Here is a 26,090-nt window from a genome sequence, read left to right as displayed (position 1 = left end):
TGGGATAAGCAAACCCGTGTCTCAGTTCAAAACTGCTGAACACCTTTGTGCTTATTTTGTAACAGGAATACTAGAAGTGATGGGGAGGAAGTTCTGGCTATGCAGATCACTAATCAGCGGGTGTCTTGTTTCTATTCTCTTCCAGAAATCGAGGCCAAGGAAGCTTGTGACTGGCTGCGAGCTGCCGGGTTCCCGCAGTACGCACAGCTTTATGAAGGTAGGCACCTGAGCTTGTAGGTTGATCATCCCCTGGCAACTTTTGGACAGTAAGATGTAACATTCAGCAGTAAATGAAGTTTGGGGGCACAACTGAAGTGTTAGTACTTAAGATGACTTCTAGGGACTGAGCTGTTCTCTGCTACCCACTACAAGCACAGATGTACCAAACCCGGTGAGACTCTTGATGCACTCTTGGAGTTTTAAATTTGCTCCAGTTTTCCGCTTTAATCTGAATCTTCCACATGTCCTCATAGCAGAAATGTTATCACCGTGGTGCATTCGCTGTAGTTAAAACACAAATGAACTATATTTTCATTAATGCAGTCATACACCGCTATAAGCCCTGTGTTAGAGAAACACAGAAGCTGTGTCCATCTCCACTGGCCAGCTCTCCCAATGGACCAGAGGTCAGAATTCTGTGTATACGTGGATGCAGTGGATGCATCTGTACATCTTGTGATTCCCACGTCCTGTTTGTTTTTTTCAGAAAAATTTGGGGTTTTGTTAGACACAGGCTTGCTATGAAGGGAGAAAAAGTAACATACAAGCCGTTATTGCTGGCTCCTAAACTCACTTGTCCTTCTGCGGGGTGGATTCACTTTGCATGTCCGCTTCTGCAAAAGTTTTGCTCAATTAAAACTGTTGTCTTCATTGCCTCTTTAACCTATTGCCATATAGTTCTTACACTCCAATGCAGAGTAACATACAGAAGACTGTTTTAAAGTGTGGCGCCTTTTTTGTATATGTATAGTATTGTTCAAAATTTCCCCCACCATCACTTAAAATTACTTGCTTTGTAGTGAAATTATTATGCACTCTTATCTGCCTCTTCATTTTTATAAAACAAACTCCAGCTGCTGCTTGTAAGAGTGAGCATAGAAAGTCTATTATTTACAGTGAATAACTGTTGGAAATTACAGCAAATGCTGAGCTGACCTTCTTGAAAAATGATCTCGTTGAGCTTTGATTTGCAGCTGCATTGGCAATATGAGATGATAATAGCACTTTCCAAAGCAGCACTTGGCAAAATTTTTCTTCGCCTGTTCAGAAATTAGATTTCCTTTTATTATTTCTCTTTTTTTTTTTTTCCTTTTTGTTTTTTTGTGCTAATGGAGATGCCAAGAATTTTCTTAGGATGCAGGGCCGGTACTGTGCTTCCAGTCTTTGTTAGAACTGGGGACAAGATGCTCAGCTGAGTATGTGGGCTTGTGGGTTTCATGTTATGCTGAGCTGTAAATCCTGTAAGAAATTACATACATTCAGAAAACATGTCCTACCTGCAGTTTCCATTGCCCTGCCTAGCAACTCCAAGCTTGTGTAAAGTTTCTAACATAGGACCATGTCCTGCCTAACATCAGAAGAACTGCAGAGGTGAGAGCAAGGCCAGCCATACCCACTGAAAAGACAGCTGTCCTTATATGAAAATATAGTATTGTCCTTTGCAAGCCCCTCTGGTAGCAGCAGCAAGAACAAAACCATCAGCAGCAGAAGTTAAGCATTAGAAAAAAAAAAATGGGCTCATGCAGACTATCAGCTTCTTCCAAGTCACCTTTCTCACATTCTCACATATATTTTCTTGTGGGCATTCAAAGATACTTTCTTGGCGGAAAAACTCATGGAAAAACAGTTGAATGTGCTCTTTACTTGCACCTTGGACTTAAAATAGTGAAGAGGAGATCTGTCGATCAGTTGGGTATAGTATGAGAGTTGAGAAGTCACCCATATGGAGTGGTGCCGCGCAGGATGCATTTAAAATGGAGATTATTCAGTGAACCTTTGTCAGTTGCTTTGCTAAAACTGCAGTTTTCTGTAGAAAAGACAAAATTTCTTGTGTTTTGCAGAATATGTCATGCTTCATTTATTCATAAAGCAAAATCAGGAAAATAGTTCATTTCAGAGATTATATATTGGTGTAGAAAACCTGGAATCTTAACTACCGTTCCACAAATTAACATGAGTCCTATTCTTTTCAGCATTTCATCTCGTTCTTTCCCTTCGCCATTGCAGCTCTCTCTTTCCCGGTCTCTAGAAATTAAAATATTTTATAGATAATCACTTGGACCAGGAAAGTGCTATGCAGTATCTGTAGTTTGTCCTTGTATTGCTGTGTGCCCTGAACAGCCAGTGGCTTTGGTGGGAGTTTTGGCAGTGCAAGGAATGCCAGATCAGGACCTGTGTGACAGTCAGGAATCTGTGGAGGACAGTAAATAATATATATGTGGTGGCTGCTTCAGAGCCGTTGTAAATTTTTAGCTCTCTGCCAACATCGTTTCCTCCCCCTCACTCTCTCAGTTGTTTACCTAAATAATCTCCTAAGGAAAGGAGGCAGTATGGGCTCCACGCAGCTTGGCTCGCTCTCATTTCAGTCCATATCTCATTAATGTTTTAACAGTGTCAAACGTTTAAACAGCTTGATTAACAGCCAAGGAGATTCAGTTTTTCATTCTTTTCCAGAGATTTGGGGTTTACTGACCTTTTCTCCTTTAATGTGAGATATTAGTACTTTGATGGAGATTGTATATTTATTTTAAATAAAGCTAGCCTGAGTCAGTTTACGCTTCTCATGCCAGATAGGGAGCCTGTATTTGGCTTTTTCCTATTGCTTAATCTCTGATTTGCTCATTTTTCCTCCATTTTGCATATGAACTTCCAGTTATCATAGCTGCATGTCCAAAACTTGTACCTGAAAAGGAAGCTTCTCTGTCATTTGAAGTGATGGTGTGGTTTTGCCTGAGAAGTGCCAATCACTGGCATCTTGATGAGCTCAACTGGCGCAGCTGGTTGTTCTGAAATAACTCACCACTGGGAATAAGAGTCATTTTTTTTCCATCTGTCTCTGTTCCTGCAGATCTCCTTTTCCCAATTGACATCGCTCTAGTCAAGCGAGAGCATGACTTTCTGGACAGAGATGCTATTGAAGCCTTATGCAGGTAGGTGAAAAAAATTACACTGCATTTTGAAACAAGACTGTCTTGTGTAATAGTAAATATAATTTGGGAAAAACATATCCTCAACTGAATTATGTACCATTGAATAACCATCTCCGTGAGATTTTTTTAATTTCAACTATCAGTATACATAATAAATAATACATTTAAAGAATAATGTATTGGGCTAAGTAATGTTTGGGGATCTTGTTTAAAACAAAGTGGGGAGGAGAGTGCAAGAGTCTCTGTGGCAGGTATTTCATAGGAATATTTTTGATTATTATTCTTGATCTGCTTTCATTACTAATTCCCAAATTAGCTAAGCATGTGAAAGCAAAACTGTGTTGGCTGCACACATCTGCACGTACAGCTGTGACATCAGTTCCCACTCAAGAGTTGTTTTTTGGGAGCTTTATTATCAAAGCAATGCTGCTGCACTGTTACTGTCCGTTCTTAGCTTGGTGAGCTGCTCTGTATACCAACTGACCAAAAAGCTGCATGAACAAACTCTGAAGCTGACCTCAGTGCATCACCGTGTGTGCACTGTGATCACCAAAGTGAATGTGGGTATGGCCGAAAGGGATGATGTGAGCGCATCTTAAAGAGTTTTATCACCACTGCAAAAACTGGCCCACCCTCAGCCACGTGTTCCCATTACTTCTCTTTGTTGTTCCACAAACTAGTTGAACTCATCCTGCAGAAAGAATCTGGGTAGTCCTTTGCTGGGTTAGTAAATTAAATCAGCCCCTGGAAAGACATAATGAAGTTCAGAGTAGGTGCGAAGGATGGGGCAGGACCCTGCAGCCAGCTCAGGAGCAGAAGAAGGAATGGGTAGAGAAAAAGGGGGAGCAAGACTTGCTGGTGTGTGCCAGCATGTTTTTACAGAACTACAGCCTCAGAATTACTGATTTTATCATATAAGACATTTCAGTGGCCCCATGTGACACTTAGCCATCCATCAGTTACCTCCTCTAGTGTGAGTCCACAATCTTATCTCCCATTACCTAGAAATGAGTGCTATTTTCTGCCTCTGTCCTTCAGTATGGCAGCTTTCCAAATTGTCTGCAAAATGAATGCTTTTGGATACTGTATGCACAATGTCTGCAGCTCTAAATGTCAGTAATTCTAATGAATTACAAAACCCATTTAAGAAAGGCTTTAAGTTTATAGTGTTCTCATGCCATCAGTGCCATAGTTGGAAGTGAAAGAGAGGGACTGGAATTTAAAGTTCTTCAGAAATATTTATGGGATTTTCAAACTGAGAAAATGGATTTGTTGTCCAGTCATTAGGAGGGGAAAATTCTCGTTAGTGTTAAATTCATATTGAAGATGTGCCCTACTCAAGTGTAGGGTGCCTATTCCATCAATATTGAAATGGGCTGCATTGATCTGCTTATTTGTGTGCTCTGGAACTTGTGAAGTCATTGAACAGAAAGTACAGCAACGTGAATAAATGCTGGTTCCCAGAAGCATGGCCATCCCTTGCCAGGAAAACAATATACAGTCAAGCCAGCGTATTTTGGACCTAGTACTTGCCTGCGAGAATACTTTTTAACCTAGGTTTATTTATTTATATGGGATAAAAGAGGCAGCAGATTGTTCTTCACCAGTGGAAGCAAGAATATGCCCTCCATATCTCTCTGAGATTTTCTGCTAGTGTGATCAATATAAAAACACTTAGCACTTTTTCTGAACATAGATGACAGTAAAAAGATCTATATCCCAAGAATGGAAGCTTATATTGTAAGCCTTCTCATAAAGGTGAGCAAACCAAAATGATATGGGTATACAGATATTTTGTGAAACTATGAACTTGTTAATAAGCCTTCTAATTGTAAAATAACCTTTTGGCTTTCATCTCTAAATTGTTTTCTGTGAAGTATGAGTGAGAATCCACTGGTCTTACTGTAGCTCTAGACAAAGATTTTAAAGCCTGAACTATATCGTTCTGAAGGTTGTGGCTTATATATCAGAATTATCTTCTACAAGATAACTTTAAAAATGTAGCTAAAGTTTCTCCAGATTTCAGATCCCACCTCAGAATAAAACTGAATTAATTCAGTTAATCTAATTTAGTTAATTGTCTCAGATGTATGAATTTGGCCCTTTACCAATTGTTTTAGATAAAAGCAGTGCATTAGCACAACATTTCCACCTTGAGATTTTTCTTTCCCCACATCTCCTTGTTTAATGTTGTAAAGGTCATTAAAAAACACAGAGAAGGCACATCCTTTGGAATGCTGCATTTCTGCCTGAAGCCTGGGTTTATTTTGATTCATGCCATGGTCAGTGTGTAAACAGTAAAGGGGTTTACTCAGTAAAAGACTTAGAGCTGCTTCACAACTGTAAGTCTATCACTGTTTCTTGACTGGAAATCAGAATAGTTTTGGAGTTATTTGCATTTTCAGCACAGAGCAAAGTGTACACTGTATGCAGGGAATGGTAACAAAATAGTAAGTCATCGGTGCTGAGAATGTGCTTTTTCGGTATAACAACCAGTGTTCTGCCAGCAGTTCTAATTACTGCATGTGAAGAAATTGGTTTTTTAAAAGACTGTAGAAATCGCAGTAACAGGGATTTTATTATGTTTAAAGCATTTTAAATAATAATTTATATCTGAATGGTATTATAAATTATCATTTAATAATTTTATTAATGTAAGCAGGAAGAAAAATGTAACATTAAAAAGGGCTTATTAGTAAATGTTTTACCAAATTTCTTTCTAAATAGAAAAGGTATCAATAGCCACACCATTAAGATTTTTCTGGAAAAAAATTTGAGTGAAAAATGGTTCGAGACTTGAATTACAGAGATAACATATTGCACTTGGTAACAGTAGAAGACAGATGGTTAAGAAATGTCATTTAATGATCTTAATTGTGAAATGTAGGGTTAAAAGTGTAACAGCAATTACTCTAATTTGCTAGGATGCTTCATGTAGTGACTGTGCAAAGCACTGCTGGCCTTAGTTTCATAAGACTTTATGTAGATTAAGGACTGGGAATTTATCTTGAGAGGATAGCTGGCTGCATCAGGCACTGATGAAACTAAGTACTGAAACATGCTTATCCTAAAGGTCGTTGCTAAGTACAAAATACATAGCAAGCCATGATGGAAATCCTATTTAATTTCCTTACGCAGAGCTAGAAAACTGCCACGCTATATACACAAGAGGTTTCTTAAGTCTTTTACCATCAGGACTTCTCATCCAAGAAATTTGTGGTAATGGATTTGCATGAGCAGCATTCACTGCTCGTACCATTTTGTTTGTAGAGTGCAGGCTAGAACGTGCAGATGAACCCCAGAAGCCACCAGAGAGGCTGTCCACTGCAGTGAGACAAGAAAGCCCTTGTATTATCGATTAGGTACAAGTATAATGGAGCTGGAATTTGTCCTGTAAGAAGGAGTTAAGAATTTAAGTCCATCAAGAAAATATTTTAAAGTTTTCAACTTTATTTTTAAGTTTTCAACTCAGGTTGAAAATTGTCATTTAAAATGACAATTAGTGTTCTGTGGGATTGCTACCACAATTGCTATCACAGCAATGCTGTATGGCATTGCTACCACTTTTCTTGGGTGCATGGGGGGAGAATTTTCTCCTATTAATGAGAGCAGAGTGAACTACCTGGGGTTATTCCCAACACAGAACTGACTGGTATCTAGATTAACCAACGCTTCACATTCTATGCCTGTATTTTAATTTATGAATTATCTGAAGCTGTTTACACTGCCATTTTTGACAGCAAATGCCTTATGCAGGCTGCCTTTCTTAAAAGAAATTCAGGCTGAACTAGTTTGGCCATTTCTGAGGAGAAGACTAGGAAAAATGCAGTTTGCTTTTTCCAAGAGAAGCTCCAGTGCCTCGTTCCGGGTGCGGCAGGTTCAGGCACAATGTAATTGTGTAATTGCTGCTCAGGGCTAATACAAGCCAGTCTCAACTAAGGGGATGGGGCTGAGGGGCAGGTCCTGTTGCACTGGTCAGCCTCAGGAAGAATGGGTTTGCACATCTAGGGTGAAGGTGGGTGAAAGCCTGAGGAGGAGTACGTGCAGGACAAAGAAAAGTGACATCTTGGAAATAAAACATCCAGCAGGGGCAAGATACCATCTGGATGTGAAGATATTATAGAGAGAGGGCTCACTCAAAGGCATTTCCTTAAACGATGAGGCAGAATATTGTCATCTGGAACATGAATGGGGTAGGAGTCATTGTAGAAATTGAGACTGAGATAGCCAGATGGTGAAAGTGGCTGTAAGCACTGTCTGCAGCAATCCTGCCCCATCCCTCAATCTCTCATGTTGTCCTCACCAACGTGTCGCTGAGACAGGTTTGGGCAGAATAAGATGGAGCTGAAGACCTGCTGATTGTCCGTAGGGAAATGATAATTTGAATTTATACCTGGGAATGGAATTACTGAAGGAGAAGGCCCAGAGCCAGAAGAGAAAATTGCAGTTCATTAACAAGCATTCATTTGATGAGAAGATCTGTAGAAAATGAAATGTGTGCCTATGTGCTTAAAAAGTATTGCAAAGCATATGCGAGGGTTAATGACAGTCGTATAGGTAACTCTCATCCTGGCAAAGACTAAACTTTGCAAGCTTAGCTTTGCAGGCTCAATAATGTGTTTTGGAAGACAGTTATACATGTTGTAGGGTTTTCAGTGTCCTATAGCTCAAGGAACTGGGCACTTCTGAACCTGAGCAGAAGTTAATGCAGGATGTACGATGAATATAATGGAAGTTGCAGACTTCAGGCAATTGCTGCAGAGCATTTAGGTTTTAAAAGGCAAACTGGTTTTGTGATGAAATCATGTAAAATGTGTAACAGAACCTTTATTTGCCTCACTGCTATTGTGTTTAGCCTTGCTCATTGGGGGCTACCTTTTCTTGCTTCGTGCTCTTTTTTGTGAGGTGTGTGCCAGAAATTCTTTTTTTTCTCCCAGACACCCTCTGTTGAAACAGAGGTTTTTGCTCTACCCTTTTCAACCTATATCAGGGTTTTAAACTGAGTAGGAGAAAAGTCTGGAGGTGTAATCTTTGTGAAATCAGAGATCGTCTTTATTAGCGGTCAGACAGGCTGGAGCTAGATAAAGCCCGATACCAGGGTTTGGTGATAACTTTTCTCTGCATAAGTCAAAGGTTGCAACACTGTGAAATTTGTAAATTATTACACAACACAGAACTGAAATACCAGCTTAATATTCCATGGTCTTTAGGCCCGGGAGTTTGAGAGGAGAATGTTTGTATAGCAGAGAGAGGAAGGCAGCTTTCTCCTGCTGTGCGGCCTCTTACAAACCAAAATGCCAGTTTTCTTGTAGCGCATAGATGGGACTTTCACCTTTCACCCACGCTGTAAATACAATTCGTCTGAAATTCACTGGACTTGTGCATGTAACCACTAGCTGCAGCTGGCAGGACTGAGTTTTCTGTCTTTTAAAGTCAGAGCAAAGATGAAAACAGAGAGATCTGGATAACTCTCCTAACCTGCCACTGCCCTAATATTTGACCCATGGCAATTCTTCCTGTTTCTCTTCTTTTCTACTGTGTTGTGGCTGGGTCTAATTATAGATCAAACTGCCTTTTTCTTCTTCTTTTTTTTTTTTTTACTTCATGACTGCAGCAAAAGAGCCAGTAGGAGCTTTTCCATTTTCTTTGATGGCCTCAGGATCATGCCCTGTGTAAATACCATCTGCAACCAATCCTGTGCATAAAAGGCGAGGAGAAAGAGAGGAAACTTGTAATTCTTCCTGTGCACTCATTTTCTAGATTCAAGTTACAAGTTTCATGAATCTAAAAAAACTCATCTGAAGCAGCAGGGCAAGTCAGCATTTTTACTTTTTTTTGTTAGTTTTTCAAAGCTGCCGATACAGGCTGCTCTTTACACTTTGCTCAGACGAATTATGTGAAAATTATACAACTTCCTTCAGAATGAATTAGGCTTTTAAAAGCTCAGTTTTGCTCCTGTTGAACTTGGGCTGCAATCTGGCTAAAGGAAAGAGGCGTCCCTGCTCCTCTGCCTCCCCCTTGCACACACTACCCTTCCCACAGCTTGGGAAACTGACCTGAGAGAAATTCAACCCAACAAAATATTGAAAGATTATTTCTTAGCATGGTGTTTTCTCCTCATCCAACCCACAGTATGGCCTCATGAGTAGAAGTATTAACACAAGGGACACATCGCTTCCATGAAGCTATTGCTTCTGTTCCTGCCTTTTGCCTTGCCGTAGTACCGGCATTTCTCTAACTGACCTTTTTACTCATACAGATTTTAGCTGGACCATGTCCCTGGAGCAGTTTCTGGGCAGGCGAGGGCTGGGAGGAAGAAGGGCAGAATACCGCAGCAGCCTGCATTTAGCTGTGCCACGGAGCTGTGTGCTTAACAGTGCCAAGTTTTGCTCTGGTTTGAGCTGTTTGTGCTCAGCTCCGCGCACTGAGCTTCTAGGGGAGGGTAGAAGAAAGATAATTTATTTTTTTTTTCTTTTAGAGATACCTACCAGATCATCAGCTCACCAAGGAATAGATGCTTATATACATTAATACAGTACTTTGAGATACCCATCCACACTGCTGTCACATTTCACAAGGAGGCTGATTAACTATTGTTGCTGCAGCAATTTATTTTTGTTTAAATTTTAGTCCTTCCGAACATTTTATGTGTAAAAGAAACTTTCAGTCTGGGAAGGAAAAATCATGTCTGTGTTTCATTGTGGGTTTTTTATACTGGTGATTTGCCTTGTCCCAGGACTGTATTGAAAATAATCATTGTTCACAAACTAAATAGACACCTAATAAGTAGAAAATAAATTTTATCTTTAGATTGTGAAGTGCAATTTTAAAGTAACATACTTCTTTTTTTCACAAAGTACGCCATGTCAAATGAGAAGCTTCGTCCGTTATTTTCAGTCTGTTGAGATTGATTGTTTCAGGGTTTGGGTGTCTGCTGTTTAAACGAATGTACAATTCATGGGATATAACGCACTTTTCAACTTAGTGTTAAGTTTCCATTCGCTTCTCTCTAATTTGATTCAGGTAATTGTGACAAATAGTCATCCCTCCCTCCCTCTGAAGTTAGAATACAGCCAAATGTAATGGGTTAATGGTTAAGTATAATTAGGGCTCTAATTGAAACTCTGCTTGTGGCTATTTGTATGCAAAGCAGCTTGGGGACAGCCTTCACAAAAGCTTGTGAACTGGAATAGCCTGTGTTAAAACACTGCAGTGTTCTTTTAATGTGGTTTCCTTTGCTTTGCAGGCGCTTGAATACTTTAAACAAATGTGCAGTGATGAAGCTAGAAATTAGTCCCCACAGGAAAAGGGTAAGTTCCTTTAACATCTTCTGTTACAGCATTGTACATTAATAAAATCATCTAGCGGATTGCTTAGCTCCATCTAGGATAACACCTGAGTAGGACTTGGCGAGGACACGCAGTCAAAACTCTGCTTACATTTCATTTTGTGTTCTCACCGAGTGAAAACTGCAGGGCTTGGCCGTGGGTAAAGGTTATTCGTCTAGCAAACTCTTCCCCGGGGTGCCGCTCCCAGTCTGAAAGGCGCTGGGCTTCTCTGCCTGCCAGCGAGGTTGTCTGTGCTGCAGCATATCACCTGCACTCAGGCAGGATCCTGAGGAGTAGACTTGATGGAGGAGTTCCTCATGAACCCTGATGAGCTGACCTGAATGTTAGAACGTTGTCTTCAGCACCACCTTTGCAGTTTTGGTTGTTTGCCATTGCGTTAGAATTATATTATTTTATTAGGATATAGAGAGGACCAGTTAGATTGTGCCTGGCCAGCACAGTCCTTTGTAGGATTGGGCATGTTGTTTCCTTGTTTTTTAGTGATATAGCTCAAAATTAAAGCAAGATATTTACAGAATGCATCAGCTACATCTTCAGAAAGTTCGCGTGTTTCCAGGGAACTTTTTTTTTAAAAGCATTTCCTGAATCTGCACGATCCCTCTGGAGCATGGTGAGAAATAAGAGAGCACCTACTATAATTTCAGTAAGGTAGTAGCAACAGAAAGCTGAGTTGCTGGGCTTTGCTAGTAAAGTACCAAGCAATAGCGGTCTTAAAACTATGTGTGTGTCCTAGGAGGGATCAGCAGTTGATACCGTCCCCTGGGATATGACAACTGCAGATAAAGATGACTGAACTAAGGCAATACAATGCTGCCCTACCCTTAACAAGAATGCATACAAATGCTCTGAAGTTGTTTACCAGGAATTAATCCCCTCTTTCCGTATCTGTTTGTGGTATGTTGGAAACAGCATCCAAGCTCCAGAAGATAACACTCTGAGGCAGCATATGTAGGAACTCTTTAAAGGTAGGGGTAGACAGCTGGATTGCCATTTATGACCACCAGAAGATTTCTCCTCCTTGTTCCTGAACCTTGTTAACAACTGGAATGATCAGCATTGCTGTTAGAGGTCAAACCAGACCCGACTTCAGGTCTAAACCCGAGATCTTCCGGAGTCTGGACGTTACCTTTTGTTTCAGTCCTTCCTGATTTTCATTCACTACCCGTGTTCTGGCAGATGGACTTGGATCCTATTCCCTTTTGTTGTTTCACTTCATTGGAATCAATACTTAGCCTTTAAAGCTGTTTAACACTAGGGAAGAATTGTGCTGACAGAAACATATGTTTCCTTATGTTTGCATTGACCTCTTTGCAAATTAAGATTACTTTACAGCTCCTTTTTTTCCAGTCAAACCACATTTGCCACTGAACCATCCTTTTTATCTATTAGCAGTTCCACGTGACTTTTTTTCCTCCTGTAAACTTTAAATAAGCAGGCCTCTTAGGTTTTCGTCTGGACCACAATAGTTTGTAGTAGTTGGGAAACAAAGAAACTTCCTCTGTGTCTCATGTGCATTTGGTTATAAAAACTAAACTTATTTTCCTGAGCTGATGAAATGTGCTATAAAAAAAACAACCCAAAAACCTAGGAGACGATTGGGAACTAAAGTATGCATAAATAAAATATGTAAAATATTCATAATTTACGCATTTTCCAGAGAATAAATGTTTGTGTTCCTGGCACACAAATAGTTACAGTATGGGACATGCTTGTGTGTTTGTTTTTAAATTAAAGCAGTCTAAACAAATGAAGTGAAAATCAGGGAGCTGGGTGGCGATTAGTGTTTTCTACTCTGAACACCAAAGGTTATTTTGTGGTCTCATGGTGTCATATTAAAATATCTTCATTGGTTTTATTCTTCCAGCATGAAATTTTCCAGCTATTTGGAAGACCAATTATGTCAGTCCCAGGATCATTCCCTTTCACTATTTAGATGAAAAGATTGTAGGCCTGAGTGATGTACGTGTAATTGTGCCCTCAGGCATTACTCATACGTCAAACATCATCAGTGGAGATGTTATTTACAATTTACTTACGTGCTACGCTGTCAGTGAGCTCTTGCTTCTCTCTATCTGTTGAGTGTTAGTTTGCCTGAAGCGAGACTGAAGTAGAAACTTCACAGGACATTCTTAAAATGTTAGCTGCTAGGCTGTGGGAGGAAGAGTGGGCCAGGTAAGAGCCCTGGAGGCATCACACTCTTGGAGTGCAAGAGCTTCTTTTACTGTCTCATTAGTCACAGTGAGGAGACCGTTCAGACTTCCCGAATGGGCAAGGAATTAAGCCGCTACAGTTCAGAATGTATGAGAAACATCTCGTAATTGCAAAGAGGAGTATAAACAAGCAGCCGCTATCAACAGAGTGTAACTTTGGAGAGAGTCCAGAGGGACCCCAACCTCTGACTGACTCCAGTTTAAAATTTTGTGCATGCCAGGAATTTCCATTGATCTGAGGGCTATCCACTGTGACCAATTAATTAAAAGTCTATGGATACTAGGGTTTTTAGAAAAGAGCAATCTAAAGCAGATTGTATTGTTTGTTTCTTTTTACAAAGCGTATATCTTTTGTATTTAAAAACTGTTAAAATATATTGCCTGTCCCATGTTATCTTTTCATGTGACGGGCTTTATAGCCTCTCTTCCCCTCCCTGAAGTAAAAGACTGTTTTCATTTTAAATTCAGTGAGAACAAGGTCATGCTTAAAGCAGTTTAGTGGGCATTGTATTTAAATGCAGGAGCCTTTGTTCTTTGGGCGGTTTGCGAGCAGTACTTTCAGGGTTCTTCTTCTCTGCAGAGTGAAGATTCTGATGAAGATGAACCTTGTGCAATAAGTGGCAAATGGACTTTTCAGAGGGACAGCAAGAGGTGGTCGAGGCTTGAAGAGTTTGATGTGTTCCCCCCAAAACCGGACTTGAATAACACCTCCCCAGAAGCTCCTCACCTTACTAATGCCGCAAGCAGTGAGAGCGTGCTAACAGACCTCAGTGAACGCCAGGAGGTGGCTTCTATTCTGAGCACCAGCAGCACCAGCAGCCACCAACCAACCCTGCAGAGCGAGGCGTCTACCACCAGGACAAACTCGGTGGTGAGCGTTTGTTCATCGAGCAATTTCGTAGCAAATGATGACTCCTTCAGCAGCCTGCCCTCGCCCAGGGAGCTGAATAGCTTCAGCTTCAGCACGAAAGCCAATGAGAAGAACACCAAGTCCAAAACAAAGAGCCTGCTCAAGAGAATGGAGAGCCTGAAAATCAAGAGCTCTCACCATGGCAAGAGCAAAGCTCCTTCAAAGCTTGGCCTTATTATTAGTGGGCCCATCCTGCAGGAGGGCATGGATGAGGATAAACTGAAACAACTTAACTGTGTGGAAATTTCTGCCCTCAATGGCAATCACATCAGCCTCCCTATGGTACGGAAGAGGAGTGTCTCCAATTCCACCCAGACCAGCAGCAGCAGTAGCCAGTCTGAGACGAGCAGTGCCGTCAGCACACCCAGTCCCGTCACACGGACACGCAGCCTGAGCGCATACAATAAAAGGGTGGGCATGTATCTGGAGGGCTTCGACCCCTTCAATCAGTCAACATTCAGCGACGTGATGGAGCAGAACTTCAAGAACCGGGGAAGCTTTGCAGAAGACACCGTGTTTTTTATCCCCGAAGATCATAAGCCTGGCACTTTTCCCAAAGCGCTCTCTAACGGCAACTTCTCCCCAACAGAAAGCAATGCTTCTGTGAACTGGAGGACAGGGAGTTTCCATGGACATGGCCATCTCACCCTCCGGAGGGAAAACAGTGGTGACAGCTCCAAAGAGCTGGGTATGGGGAAAAGGCGCAACTCCTCCAGCTCAGTGAGCAGCCGCCTGAGTATTTATGACAACGTGCCAGGCTCAATCCTGTATTCCAGTACGAGCGACCTGGCCGACCTCGAAAACGAAGACATATTCCCAGAACTAGACGACATCCTGTACCATGTTAAAGGGATGCAGAGAATAGTAAACCAGTGGTCGGAGAAGTTCTCAGATGAAGGGGACTCTGACTCAGCACTTGACTCCATCTCCCCATGTCCTTCCTCCCCAAAGCAGATCCACCTTGATGTAGATAACGATCGAACAACACCAAGTGACCTTGACAGTACAGGGAATTCGCTGAATGAAACAGAAGAGCCTGCAGGGATGCAGGACAGAAGGGACTCCGGGGTGGGCGCATCACTGACACGGTCCAACAGGTAAGATTGTGAGCACTAGGACTTGGTATGGCCCTGGTGATGTCCTCTCCAGCCTGAGTGGCTCTATAATAGCTGCATCACACTCAGTTAAGGTGCAAGAGGAGTTTTGGCACATACATGCTGTTCCCATTGCATCCCAAAACAAATTATGGACAAGGGAAGTGTTTATGAAAGGATCTTAGAAAATGTGATTCCAGTGCTTCATAGCTGTATGTTCAGCCTGAGACATCGTTGAAAACCAGCTCGGTCAGCAAGTCAGCATTAAGAGCAATGTTAAGACAGTTTTGGGGGATGATAATTTTTCAACTGAAATGGTGTGTGGGAGGGAGAGGGACCTCAATTAGGATTGTTCGCTTTTTTAAATTGGCTAGGAGAACCAGTATAAGTGCAGTCTGGTTTGTGTCAGTGTGTGGTAAAAGTCTTGGCTTTTTGGCTGTTTCAAAAAATTGCACTTTTCAGTAGCAGGCTGTTTCCCAATAGCGTGATAGGGCATTAAATCTGCAGGGGAAATGAGGTTTATTTACTTTCTCTTGATCACTGTAGCACAGTGGGAAACTGGGGGAGTTCCAGTGGCCTCCCAGTTTCTGCTGGGAGTTTTACCATGGGATGGATGACTGTATTTTGCATTGTGGATAGAGCAAGGGGTTGAATTCTTTCTAGCTTTGTTTCCAGTTTTCCTTTAAAACTGGTGCAAATCATTTAGGGCCTGGTCTCTGCTGTCATTTAGTTGCCTACAGCTGCTTGTATAACCTTAATGAGACTTTTAGAAGCACTTAGTTCCCATCTGATGTGTCTTAAAAATTTGGGCCCTTTTTTCTTAATGGAGATTTTTGATTCCCACTGCCTTAATCTTGAAAGGGTTTCCGAAAAAGAGTATTGGAGCTCTCAAAGGATATCCAGTAGGGCAAGACCATGTAGCTAACACTGAGCTGTGGGTCAGCTTCCCATCTGAAGCACCTACATGTGCTGGGTGGCACCGGGTGAGACAGAGACACTGCCGGCCAATGCCTGCAAAGTCTCAGAAGACAGCGGCTGCCAAGGGTGAGGAGCTCAGGGGTACATTTGCAGTAGTTCTTGCACGTATCTTGCAGAAACATTCTGGTGATGAGTTCTTGCCCTATCCCCCATCTTCTCTGCAGACACAGACTGAGGTGGCACAGCTTCCAGAGCTCCCACCGCCCCAGCCTCAGCTCAGCGTCACTGCAGATCAACTGCCAGTCCGTGGCGCAGATGAACCTGCTGCAGAAGTACTCTCTCCTGAAGCTGACTGCTCTCCTGGAGAAGTACACGCCTTCCAACAAGCACGGTTTCAGCTGGTAAGTGCCGCGGCAGGTCAACCGTACGAGAATGACAGTTGCACTCATCCCAGGCAGCTTTTGGAAAGACGCAATGAATCAGTCCGTCCCTCTTTTTCCATATTTGCACTTCTTCCTCCAGCCTGTGCTGATGGTGCTTTGTGGTTTCCTAAGACGGGGGTAAAATCACTAACCCGTTACGTAAGTGTAATCTTATTAGGCTTGAGAAGTATGTTTACAGGGGGCATGTGAGGGAACAAAACCAGTGAAGTACAGGCCAGCATTCTGAGACCACTTATAGATGGCAAAAGAGGGAGTAGTTGTTTACTGAGGCACAAACCTCAGTAGATCTTAGTCGGCTTGCTTTTCTTCAGTTATTCCTAAATATTTTCATTAATTTCTCTATATAATTATGCAATTAAATAATGTAAATTTTCTTTAGTTCTTGTGTCTCATTAGCCAAAATCTCTCTCCCCTCTTTAAAGCACTATAAATCCAGTTAGCTTCCAAAAAAGATGGAGGGGGCAGGGAAGAAATGTTGGGAGAATGATAGTTTTGTAGGCAGTAGTTTCTTCTGTGGCCAGGTGTTTTGTAACCCAGTTGAATGGTTTTTGTCAGAAGAGCAAAATAGAAAGCTGTATCTGCAGTACAGCCTGTGCAACCTTCAGGATGCAAAAGACGCAATAAAATTTTTCTTCTCCCTACCACAGGCCAGTCTCCTCCCTTCCCCAGGAGTCATAGAGAGTATTTAGCTTCAGCATCAAAGTACCTCCTGTTCAAAGGCTGTTATTATGTCAGCCTTTCTAAATACAGAAGTTGTTTGTTCTGAAAGACAGAAATAAGTATTGACCAGTTATCCCTGCATGCTTCAGATTCTCGGTAGAGATCGCAATGTGTTTTTTCACATTCCTTTGGCATGTTTTTGACAAAGAAAGTATTATTCATACACATATCAATAATGCCCTAAACTTAACTATACTGCAATACAAATTGGTTCTGTTTTAGTATGAAACAGATTAGTCAGCTATAAATCTAATGCACTGTTTGTATAGCTGTACTGTATACTGAAATGTTAAATAGGTTTCCCTGTTTTCCAGTGCTACTGTGACCTATTAGTTGTTGCACTGGACATTAGTTTTTCTCCCTGTTTAGGAAAATGATCTCAATATTTTCACATTTTGATGGCTTTTTTTTTTTTTTTCCCCCTTTATGAAACCAATACTCTTGGGGACCTGGGAGTAAATCATTCTTTTGTATTTAGTAATTTTTTCCTTGGAGTCGTAAGCGGATGGAAAGGCCTCTCATTGAAACTGGAGTGGGAGGTGGGAGTAACAACAGTCGGTGGCTGACAAGGAGGGGGGTCCCTCAAAGGGGTTGTTTATAGAGCTGAAGTTTTTAGCTGACAAACTCAAATCTATTACATCAGTTTCCTGCTGTTATGCACACTGGTGGGTGGTGGGCCCAGTTTGAGGACTTTGCAGAACAAGAAGTTGACACACAAAAGCTCATTGTTCAAATGCCCATCTTTCCCGAAACCTAAAGAAGCAGTGTTATAAGGGGTCACTGACCGCAGGATTTATTTTGACTTTTTTGCAATTCAATCTGGCCCCTGCAGTTTTACCCTGTAGCTTTTGTCCTACTAATATTGATGGAGTAGCACCACATTAATACTTACAGGCAGCATACAGCTCTGAATGTCAAGCCTTTTCTCTTAGAGAAACTCTGGTTTTCTGTCCTCTCCCCCTCCCCAGCCCTGAGTGGATTAGCTAATTTATACTGTCACTACTTTTCATACCACTAAAGTGTTTCTTATTTTCACTGACTTTCTGAATTATTGGAAATATGGAAGACAAATGCTTGACAGACGTCTAATGTAATTTTGTCACTCCCTTTGCCTAAACAGGGCAGTACCAAAATTTATGAAGAGGATAAAAGTGCCTGATTATAAAGACCGAAACGTGTTTGGAGTGCCACTGCAAGTCAACGTCCAGCGTACAGGGCAGCCACTTCCACAGAGCATTCAGCAAGCCATGCGGTACCTCCGCAACCACTGCCTGGACCAGGTGGGTTTTGCCATACTCTCATCCCATGTGCATGCAGAACTCAGAGCTGAGTCTTCCATAAGTATTTATTATTCCTGGGTCAGGCTGAAGGAAAAGAATATAGGCTCAAACCAGGACAAAATAGATTACTAATGCAAAGAAAGCTTTTGATGAAATTAGAACCCGTACGTGGGAAGCTAAAGAGCATACTCACATTTCAAAATTGCTAGACCCATTGTAAATACATTTACCTTTCTATATATATCTAGGTTGGACTGTTTAGGAAATCCGGAGTCAAATCAAGAATTCAGGCTTTGCGTCAAATGAATGAGAACTCAACAGACAGTGTCAACTACGATGGCCAGTCTGCTTACGATGTAGCTGACATGTTAAAGCAATTCTTCCGTGATCTCCCTGAGCCTCTCATGACCAACAAACTCTCCGAGACCTTCTTACAGATATACCAATGTAAGTAGTGAGATTTCAGCAGTGGAATACAAATGGCAAATTGTAATAATGCTCCTCTGGGCACTACATACGTTGCATATGTTGATCTCTGCCTTTCTCCAGCCGCTGTTGCAGTTCAGGCTGCCTCATAAGGAATCAATTTTTGATATTCTAGTTGTATAATGATTTATAGTACAAGTTCTTTTCATTTCACCTTTCTGTTTAGTTTGGGAACAAGTATAAATCCTCCATCTCTTGATGTAAACTTTTCTCTCCACTTTAAGCATACCTGATATTATGATTTGAAAATAAGCTACATCTGATGTGGCTAGGTAGAGGATCACTACAAACACTACATGAACAGAGTTTAGGGCTTTTAGGATGTTTGAAATCCACTAAAATACTGAGCTATTTTTTGTAAGAGGAGGACTGTAAAAAAAAAAAATCTATGTTCTTATAATTCATATTCTTCTATGCTTCACCACAACTTTTGAAAACAAACTTTAAGTTGAAGGCTTTTCTGTTACTGACTTGTAGCTACTTTACTGACAAGTACCATAAACAGAAAATGCTCAGAATGTCACATCAAAAATGAAGTTTATCAATGCACATGAAAAGAAATAATTAATATTTCTGAGATGGCAGATTCAACTCCAGCAAGGGAGACATTCTCTTTTGTGAGCTATATAGATTGAGTTTTGTATAGATGGTAATTTGCTGGATCTTTCCAAACAACACGTCTTTTAAACGTTTTCCTTAACATTGTTTCATTGGGAATACCCTCACTTTAATTCACCTTTGGCCATTTTATAATGTTTGACAGCCAGAACTCCAAGTTTTTGAAATATTCGTGAAGGTCCAAACTGACTGGTGCGGTACAGGCACCTTGCTGATCCTGCGGCTTTTCTCTCTAACACCACTCCACCTCTCTCCCCACGTGTTGTTCCCCAACAGAACTTATTGCAAAAACACCTACTTTGAGCCCTTGCTGTATTTTGTGATTATGACGGTTACAAAAAGGTTACAGGAACTTCCTTCAGAGCTCTGTAGGTGGAGGTTATGGTTTAAAATAAAAACATACACAAAAAATGCATGCACTAAAATAATGGTATGTATGTTTGGATTTCCAAGAAGGTTTATGCGGAAAATTAATCATACTCCCCCCTTCTGTGCATGTGTTAAACAGCGACTCTTTGTGGGTTTAGTGCCAGAAAAAGTCTGACAGAGCATTGCAGAAGTATTTGTTCCTTTCCTTTCACAGGCGGTAGGTCTGAGGAATCCCCAGATGTGGTCGGGAAGTATTATCTCTGCGTAAAGCAAAGAGCCTTAAAGCAGCTCTAAATCTTGCTTCCCTGCAGAATGCAAAATTTCCCTTTGCTTTGGTGTCATGCACCAGGCTGTGCACTGGAATTGTCTGCACATGGCTTAGATGTGCTTTGAGCTGATGGAGGGGATAGATTGGAAAACAGTGGGGTTTTTGCTTAAAATTGCTTTCTAAACTCACCTGCTAGCCTTACAAAGTTGTTGAAGCCCAAAGCAAATACCAATTAAATACCTGGTTAGCACCATGTGTATTATGAGAAATGCAGTAAGGTATGATGCTAATGACAATATCAGTGCCCCAGGACTCAGATTCTGATGTTGCCTTCAGAGATGGCTTATTGGAAATCCCTTTATAAGAAGCAGATCTGGTCTGGGTTATTTCATTTTTGTTCTATTCAAGTCTGTAGGAGAGGGCCTTATATAAAGACACACATCAGATTTTTCCAATGGCTGTTTGTTGTTAGTAACCAAGGAGTTGTTTAATGGTATGGGGCTTCGCAGCGTTGACTTTCTTTTTCCACCGCATGACTTTGAATGATCTGCTCAATAAAGCAACCCTCTGTGTTTGGTAAAGCACTTGCTGGCTGTTTCATGACATCATTGTTGAAAACGTTTGCTAGCCAATTTATTTAATTAATTCACCTATTCTAAAATGTGTTCATGTTTTGAATTTCTTTGAAAGCCAAAGAATTTCTAAATTGGCTAGACTGTGTGTGCTTGTTCACTGCCTGACTCCAGGCTTCTGTCATTTTAGTGCATCTGCGGGAGCATGTAGCTGTTGAAATTAAATCTAAAATTAACTTTGGCCTAGGCACAACTTCTTCTTGCTTGCATTTCTTGTGAGGCAGGAAATAGCTGAGGGTAGTTAAACTAGTGGGTTAAAATAAATTCCTTCATGTTTCCTACGAATGGTATGCATCCTGAAGGAAATCACTTCAAACTCGAGTCAAATATTTGAAGCTGGAGTTTGCTTTGGGATGTATTCATGCTGTGTGTGTGGAAAATCAATGGTCTGATGAGAGAATTACTAATATTATGCAGATGTGCCAAAGGATCAGCGTCTCCAGGCTATCAAGGCTGCCATTATGCTTTTACCCGATGAGAACAGGGAGGTCCTCCAGATTCTTCTCTATTTCCTGAGTGATGTCACAGCTGCAGTGAAGGAAAACCAGATGACACCAACAAACCTGGCTGTCTGTTTAGCACCTTCCCTTTTCCACTTGAACACTCTCAAAAGAGAGAATTCTTCCCCAAGGTACGTCTCAGCAAAGCAGAGCTCATTGGTGCTGGTCTGGTAGCACAACTAGCAGCGATGTGCAACAGGCATGGTCTGGTATTGACCCTATCAAGTGTGATCACCTCTGACACCCCAGAGGGCACCAGGCCTAGAACAGTTATGGGATCCTACCTTTTGTGAGAGATCTGTGATGGGATGAGGGATGATGATCTTAAACTAAAAGAGATCTGTTTTAGATTAGATAGAAGGAACCAATTTTTTACGGTTAGGGTTGTGAGACACTAGAACAGGTTGCCCAGAGGTGGTGTGCCCTATTCCTGGAGGCATTCAAGATTGGACTTGATGGGGCTCTGAGCAAGCTGATCTAGTTAAAGGTGTCCCTGCTCACTGCAGGAGGATTGGACTAGATGGTCCCTTCCATCCCAAAGTATTCTAAGATTCTATGGTTTGTTAAAACAGGAGAGAGTTAATAAGAAAGAAGCAATGGGGGGATTCCAAATAAAAAGTTTAGAGACAATAGTAAGAGAAGTCAGTAACACCATGCCTAGATTTGGTCCCAGGCAGCAGTGCTCTAAGTCAGCAGCAGATTTGGGAATGCTACTGTTTTCTTATTCAGTGTCTCTCTTGCTCTGCATTAAATAAATAGATTTGTGTGTGTGCTCTTCTCCCCTGTGAAGGGTGATGCAAAGAAAACCAAGCCTGGGAAAACCCGATCAGAAAGACCTAAATGAAAATCTGGCTGCAACCCAAGGGCTAGCTCATATGATTGCTGAATGCAAGAAGCTCTTTCAGGTAAAACACCTATTTACGGAACTGATGGGTGCAATATTGGCCAGCATGGCTTAGATCTGCTGTATAAGGAATAGCTAGGAATGTCTCATTAATTTAATAAAGTTTAATATATGATAAATAGCTTTTTTTAAAAGTTTACATCTTGATCTGGGTGTATACATCAATTGGAAGTGGTGCTAGAAAAGAAAGAGGTTTTTTGTGGGCACTGGCGCTCAAAAGTCATGAGGCAGTTGTGAGGTTTGAGACTTTTTTTACATTCAGACAGCATTTGAAATATATTTCCAAGCTTTTGTTGTGCAGCCATGAGGGTCTGTGAACTTTAGTTCTAATTACAAAGTAAGAAGCTGTTTCCAGGAATTTCAGAGCTTGTTTTATACTTATATTTCCAAGAGCTAGCAAGACTAGGCCACGAAAGTGTCCTGGAACATGACACTGTCAAACCATAGGTTGAAGGGCCTGTAGGAACTAAAGCATGCTCCCCCTAGGGCCCAGGATGGAGAACCAGACAAGTCTATAGTCCCGGTTTTCCTCACTGTCATCAAATCTTTTCAGAGCCCTCAACTGAAGACGTGCCTGTCTCTTTTCTTGCAGCTGACAACTGATCCCTCCCTCCATCAGTCTGCAGGATAAACTGTGCTGTGGGAATGGATCTGAGTTGTGTAGCAAAGAGGGATAAAAAAAAAATAAGGCACTACTTAAACAAGAGACTAACTTAAGTTAAATCAAAGTCACAGACTTAATTTTGACATTTCTTCACGTTGAGTGCTTGACCTGACAGACACACATTCCACCACTTACAAAACTAGCATATGTGTCTTTCTTTGGCTGTCAAGCTGCCAGACTAATTCTGTGGTTTGGGGAGAAAGCTGCAAGAGGATGATTTCTGTGGTTCTATGATTTCACCCTTATCGCCCCTCAGATACCTGAAGAAATGAGCAGGGGTCGGAACTCTTACACAGAGCAGGACCTGCGTCCCCTCAGCCTGGAGGAGCTCCGGGGCGGCAGCAGCACCACCGAGCCCTCTGACTACCACTGCTACCTCCAGGACTGCGTGGACGACTTGCTCAAAGAGATGAAGGAGAAATTTAAAGGCTGGGTCAGCTGCTCCACCTCAGAGCAAGCGGAGCTGGCCTACAAGAAGGTATGCACCCTGTCATTCAGGCCACAGCTCTGTTTTTTTAGCTCGTCTTCTTAGAAGGAGGCTTAGGGGCAGATGTCACCGTGTTCCAGTATTTGAAGGGTGGCTGCAAAGAAAATGGAGACTCCCATTTAGACAGAGTCGCATGGAGGAGACGAGGAGTAATGGGTACAAGTGGCACCTGGAGAGATTCTGATTGGACATAAGAGGAAAAAATTTCACAATGAGAACAATCAGCCATTGGAATAATCTCCCCAGGGAAGTGGTGGAGGCCTTAACATTGGACACGTTCAAGATTAAGCTGGGCAGGTGCTGGGCCATCTTGTCTAGACCGTGCTTTTGCCAAGAAAGGTTCGACCAGATGATCCTTGAGGTCCCCTCCAACCTGGTGTTCTGTGATTCTGTGATTTTCTAATATAAGCAGGTGTTTGACACGGGATATTACAGAAGGTTCAGTGCACACATTTATTCTACAGATAGATTTAAGAAAAAAAACCTTAATCTTTTGACATAGTTGCACACCGTCTAAAAACAACGTCTTTCAGCAGTAGTCATCTAACATGTGCACTATGTTGTTTTGTTTATCCAGCCCAAGAATGTTCACTGTGTTGCATTTACATGCCTTCACTCACATGTACAAAGCCTTGACACTCTTAATATGCAGGCAGTAGGAAAGAAGTTTCTTGGCTGTAATCTTGCACAGCTCAGAGGTGTTTCAATGAGATTTAATATATTTTTTTAAAAAAAGAAACAAAAAAACCTTGAAAAAAATAGGATTTTTTTTTTCTTATGGCGTCATAAGTTAATAGTGGCTCATACTGGAGAAGATAACAGTAATTTAAAAATAATTTGGAACTCAGCATGCAGATGCCTTTGGCTGTTAGGTAGACAACGTTAGTCTGAGTTTGCAACAAGCTAAATTCAAATATATAGATATATGTGTGTGTATTTAATTTGCTCCATTAGACAACACTAAAAGAGAAACGAAAAAAAGTATAAGGAAAAATAAAACTGAGGACTCTGCTGATTTTCTCCAGGTATGCGAAGGTCCCCCACTCCGGTTATGGAAAACTACCATTGAAATTCCAGCTACACCAGAGGACGTTTTAAATCGTTTACTTAAAGAGCAGCACCTTTGGGATGAAGATCTTATAGATTCAAAAGTAATCGAACCTTTGGATAGCCAGACAGATATATACCAGTATGTCCAGAACAGCATGGCACCTCACCCAGCCAGGGACTTTGTAGTCTTAAGGTAAGACTTCTATATGTGATGATGTTTATATCCTACCATATGGCAATCTTGCATATGATTTCTCTATAATGTAAGCTGTATAGGTAAATATCTATTTGTGCATAATGTGAAGTCATATTAGGTGTTTGAATTGCTGTTTGTCAAAGATAAGACTTTTTCTTCTTTTTTCTTAGAACATGGAGGACAAACTTCCCCAAAGGAGCTTGTGTGCTTCTAGCAACCTCAGTGGACCATGACCGTGCTCCAGTGGCAGGCGTTAGAGTTAATGTGCTTCTGTCTCGGTATCTGATTGAGCCCTGCGGGTCAGGAAAATCTAAACTTACCTACATGTGCAGAATTGATTTAAGGTATGAACTTCCAATTTGTCCTTCTGTGGTGGTAACTTTGTTTTCTTGTCTAGTTTCCTTGTGGTCAACACAAAATTCAGACGGTTCAACAGGGTTTAGCTTGGCCACTAGTACGTACTTCTCAAAGGCGTGCACGCAGGTCTCTGAGACGTCACATAAAATTGGCTTCAGTGCACATCTAACAGCAGGTGTAATTTGTTGCATTAGAAGCTTCTAGAATGTCCTCCACCATAGCTATTGGTATGTAATCCCCAGCCCTTGCTCCAAGAGACATTTGGTTGCAAGGACATGTTAATATTAAATTAGTAAAGGGGATCAAGCTTTCACGAAACTTATTGTAATTTCTCATCGTGGCAAACTTGGTTTTGAGCAAGTCTTCATATTAGTAAGGCCGAGCTGACCAATAAGCAGTAATAAGGAGATTTCTAGTCAGATGTTTAATGAGCTAGATTTGTATTTAATTATGACTAAGAAAATGCATGCAAAGTTACTGGTACCCACTTCATCATTATTTTTTCTCCACACATCAGGGGCCACATGCCAGACTGGTACGCCAAGTCTTTTGGACATTTGTGTGCATCTGAAGTCGTTAAGATACGAGATTCTTTCAGTCATCAGAGCCTTGAGAACAAGGAAGTAAAATCCAGGTGACTACTGAAGAGGAACAGCTATGCGCTCCACGCCTCAGCAACATAGACATTACCAAAAACTGAGGCTTGTCCGCTGCAGACCAGACTAGCGTACCATCTCCGAGTCATGTTGTGAAGGGATGACAGCATGAGAGCTGGACTGTAAGCATTACTACAGGACTGTGGCCATACCATACACTTTAAAGCTGCTTCCCTGTCTGTTTAAGGTCTATAGTGTAGGCCTTGACTGGAATACATAGGAGGACTGTGCCAAACGAAGAAAAAAAAAAAGTATTGTACTATTAGATGGTTTGAATTGCTTCTGAGAAGCAAAATTCTTTAAATGCAAAATATACTATGAAATATGGTGAAGGCTCATCATTCCCATGTGAAATACTAAGCTTTATGTACATACCCATGTCATTTTATTTGTAGTGCGTTGAGGGACTGGTGTATCCACTGGAATAGTTGGTACTCTTCAATGTGTTCTCACTGAGATAAGCAGAGAAAGGTTTGCACAGAGATTAAAGTGTGAATGAGTGTGTTAGTGGTTGAAAGGATAGCAGAAGTTGAACTTGAAATGTGTCTGGTACACTGATAGGCAACCGGAGTGGATCGTAGTATGCTGGTTACAGTTCAACCTAGAATGGGACTCCCATGTGGACCAGCGGTAGCCATCCTTCCCATATGCCAGCTCAGCATTTTCCTCTGCTCTAGCCTTGTTAAAAACCCTAAGGAGATGTTACGAGAGGCTTGCTATAATTACTGTCCACTCCTTGTCCAAATGATCTTTTAGGAGTGATTAGGAATTCTATAACAGTTTAAAGTAAATATACTTTTGAGCAACGTAGCAGCTTGGAAATTAAATGT

General features: G+C 41.4%; 1 protein-coding gene across 1 annotated transcript; it reads left to right on the top strand.

Moving 5' to 3' along the window:
• The first annotated feature begins 150 nt into the window (after positions 1 to 150).
• On the top strand, positions 151 to 25,494 carry DLC1 (DLC1 Rho GTPase activating protein). The gene is made up of 13 exons (XM_009864380.1): positions 151 to 217; positions 3,068 to 3,149; positions 10,396 to 10,459; positions 13,289 to 14,715; positions 15,855 to 16,031; positions 17,914 to 18,073; positions 18,322 to 18,520; positions 20,864 to 21,077; positions 21,737 to 21,851; positions 22,771 to 22,992; positions 24,027 to 24,244; positions 24,418 to 24,591; positions 25,122 to 25,494. The coding sequence occupies exons 3-13, from the start codon at positions 10,427 to 10,429 to the stop codon at positions 25,240 to 25,242; spliced, it is 3,060 nt and encodes a 1,019-aa protein (XP_009862682.1). The 5' UTR covers positions 151 to 217; positions 3,068 to 3,149; positions 10,396 to 10,426; the 3' UTR covers positions 25,243 to 25,494.
• Positions 25,495 to 26,090: the final 596 nt, after the last annotated feature.

Source organism: Apaloderma vittatum, unplaced genomic scaffold (genome assembly GCF_000703405.1).
Source record: "Apaloderma vittatum isolate BGI_N311 unplaced genomic scaffold, ASM70340v1 scaffold2742, whole genome shotgun sequence".
Lineage (NCBI taxonomy): Eukaryota > Metazoa > Chordata > Aves > Trogoniformes > Trogonidae > Apaloderma > Apaloderma vittatum.
Note: the sequence above shows the minus strand (reverse complement) of the source record. Positions and strands in the feature narration are given on the sequence as shown.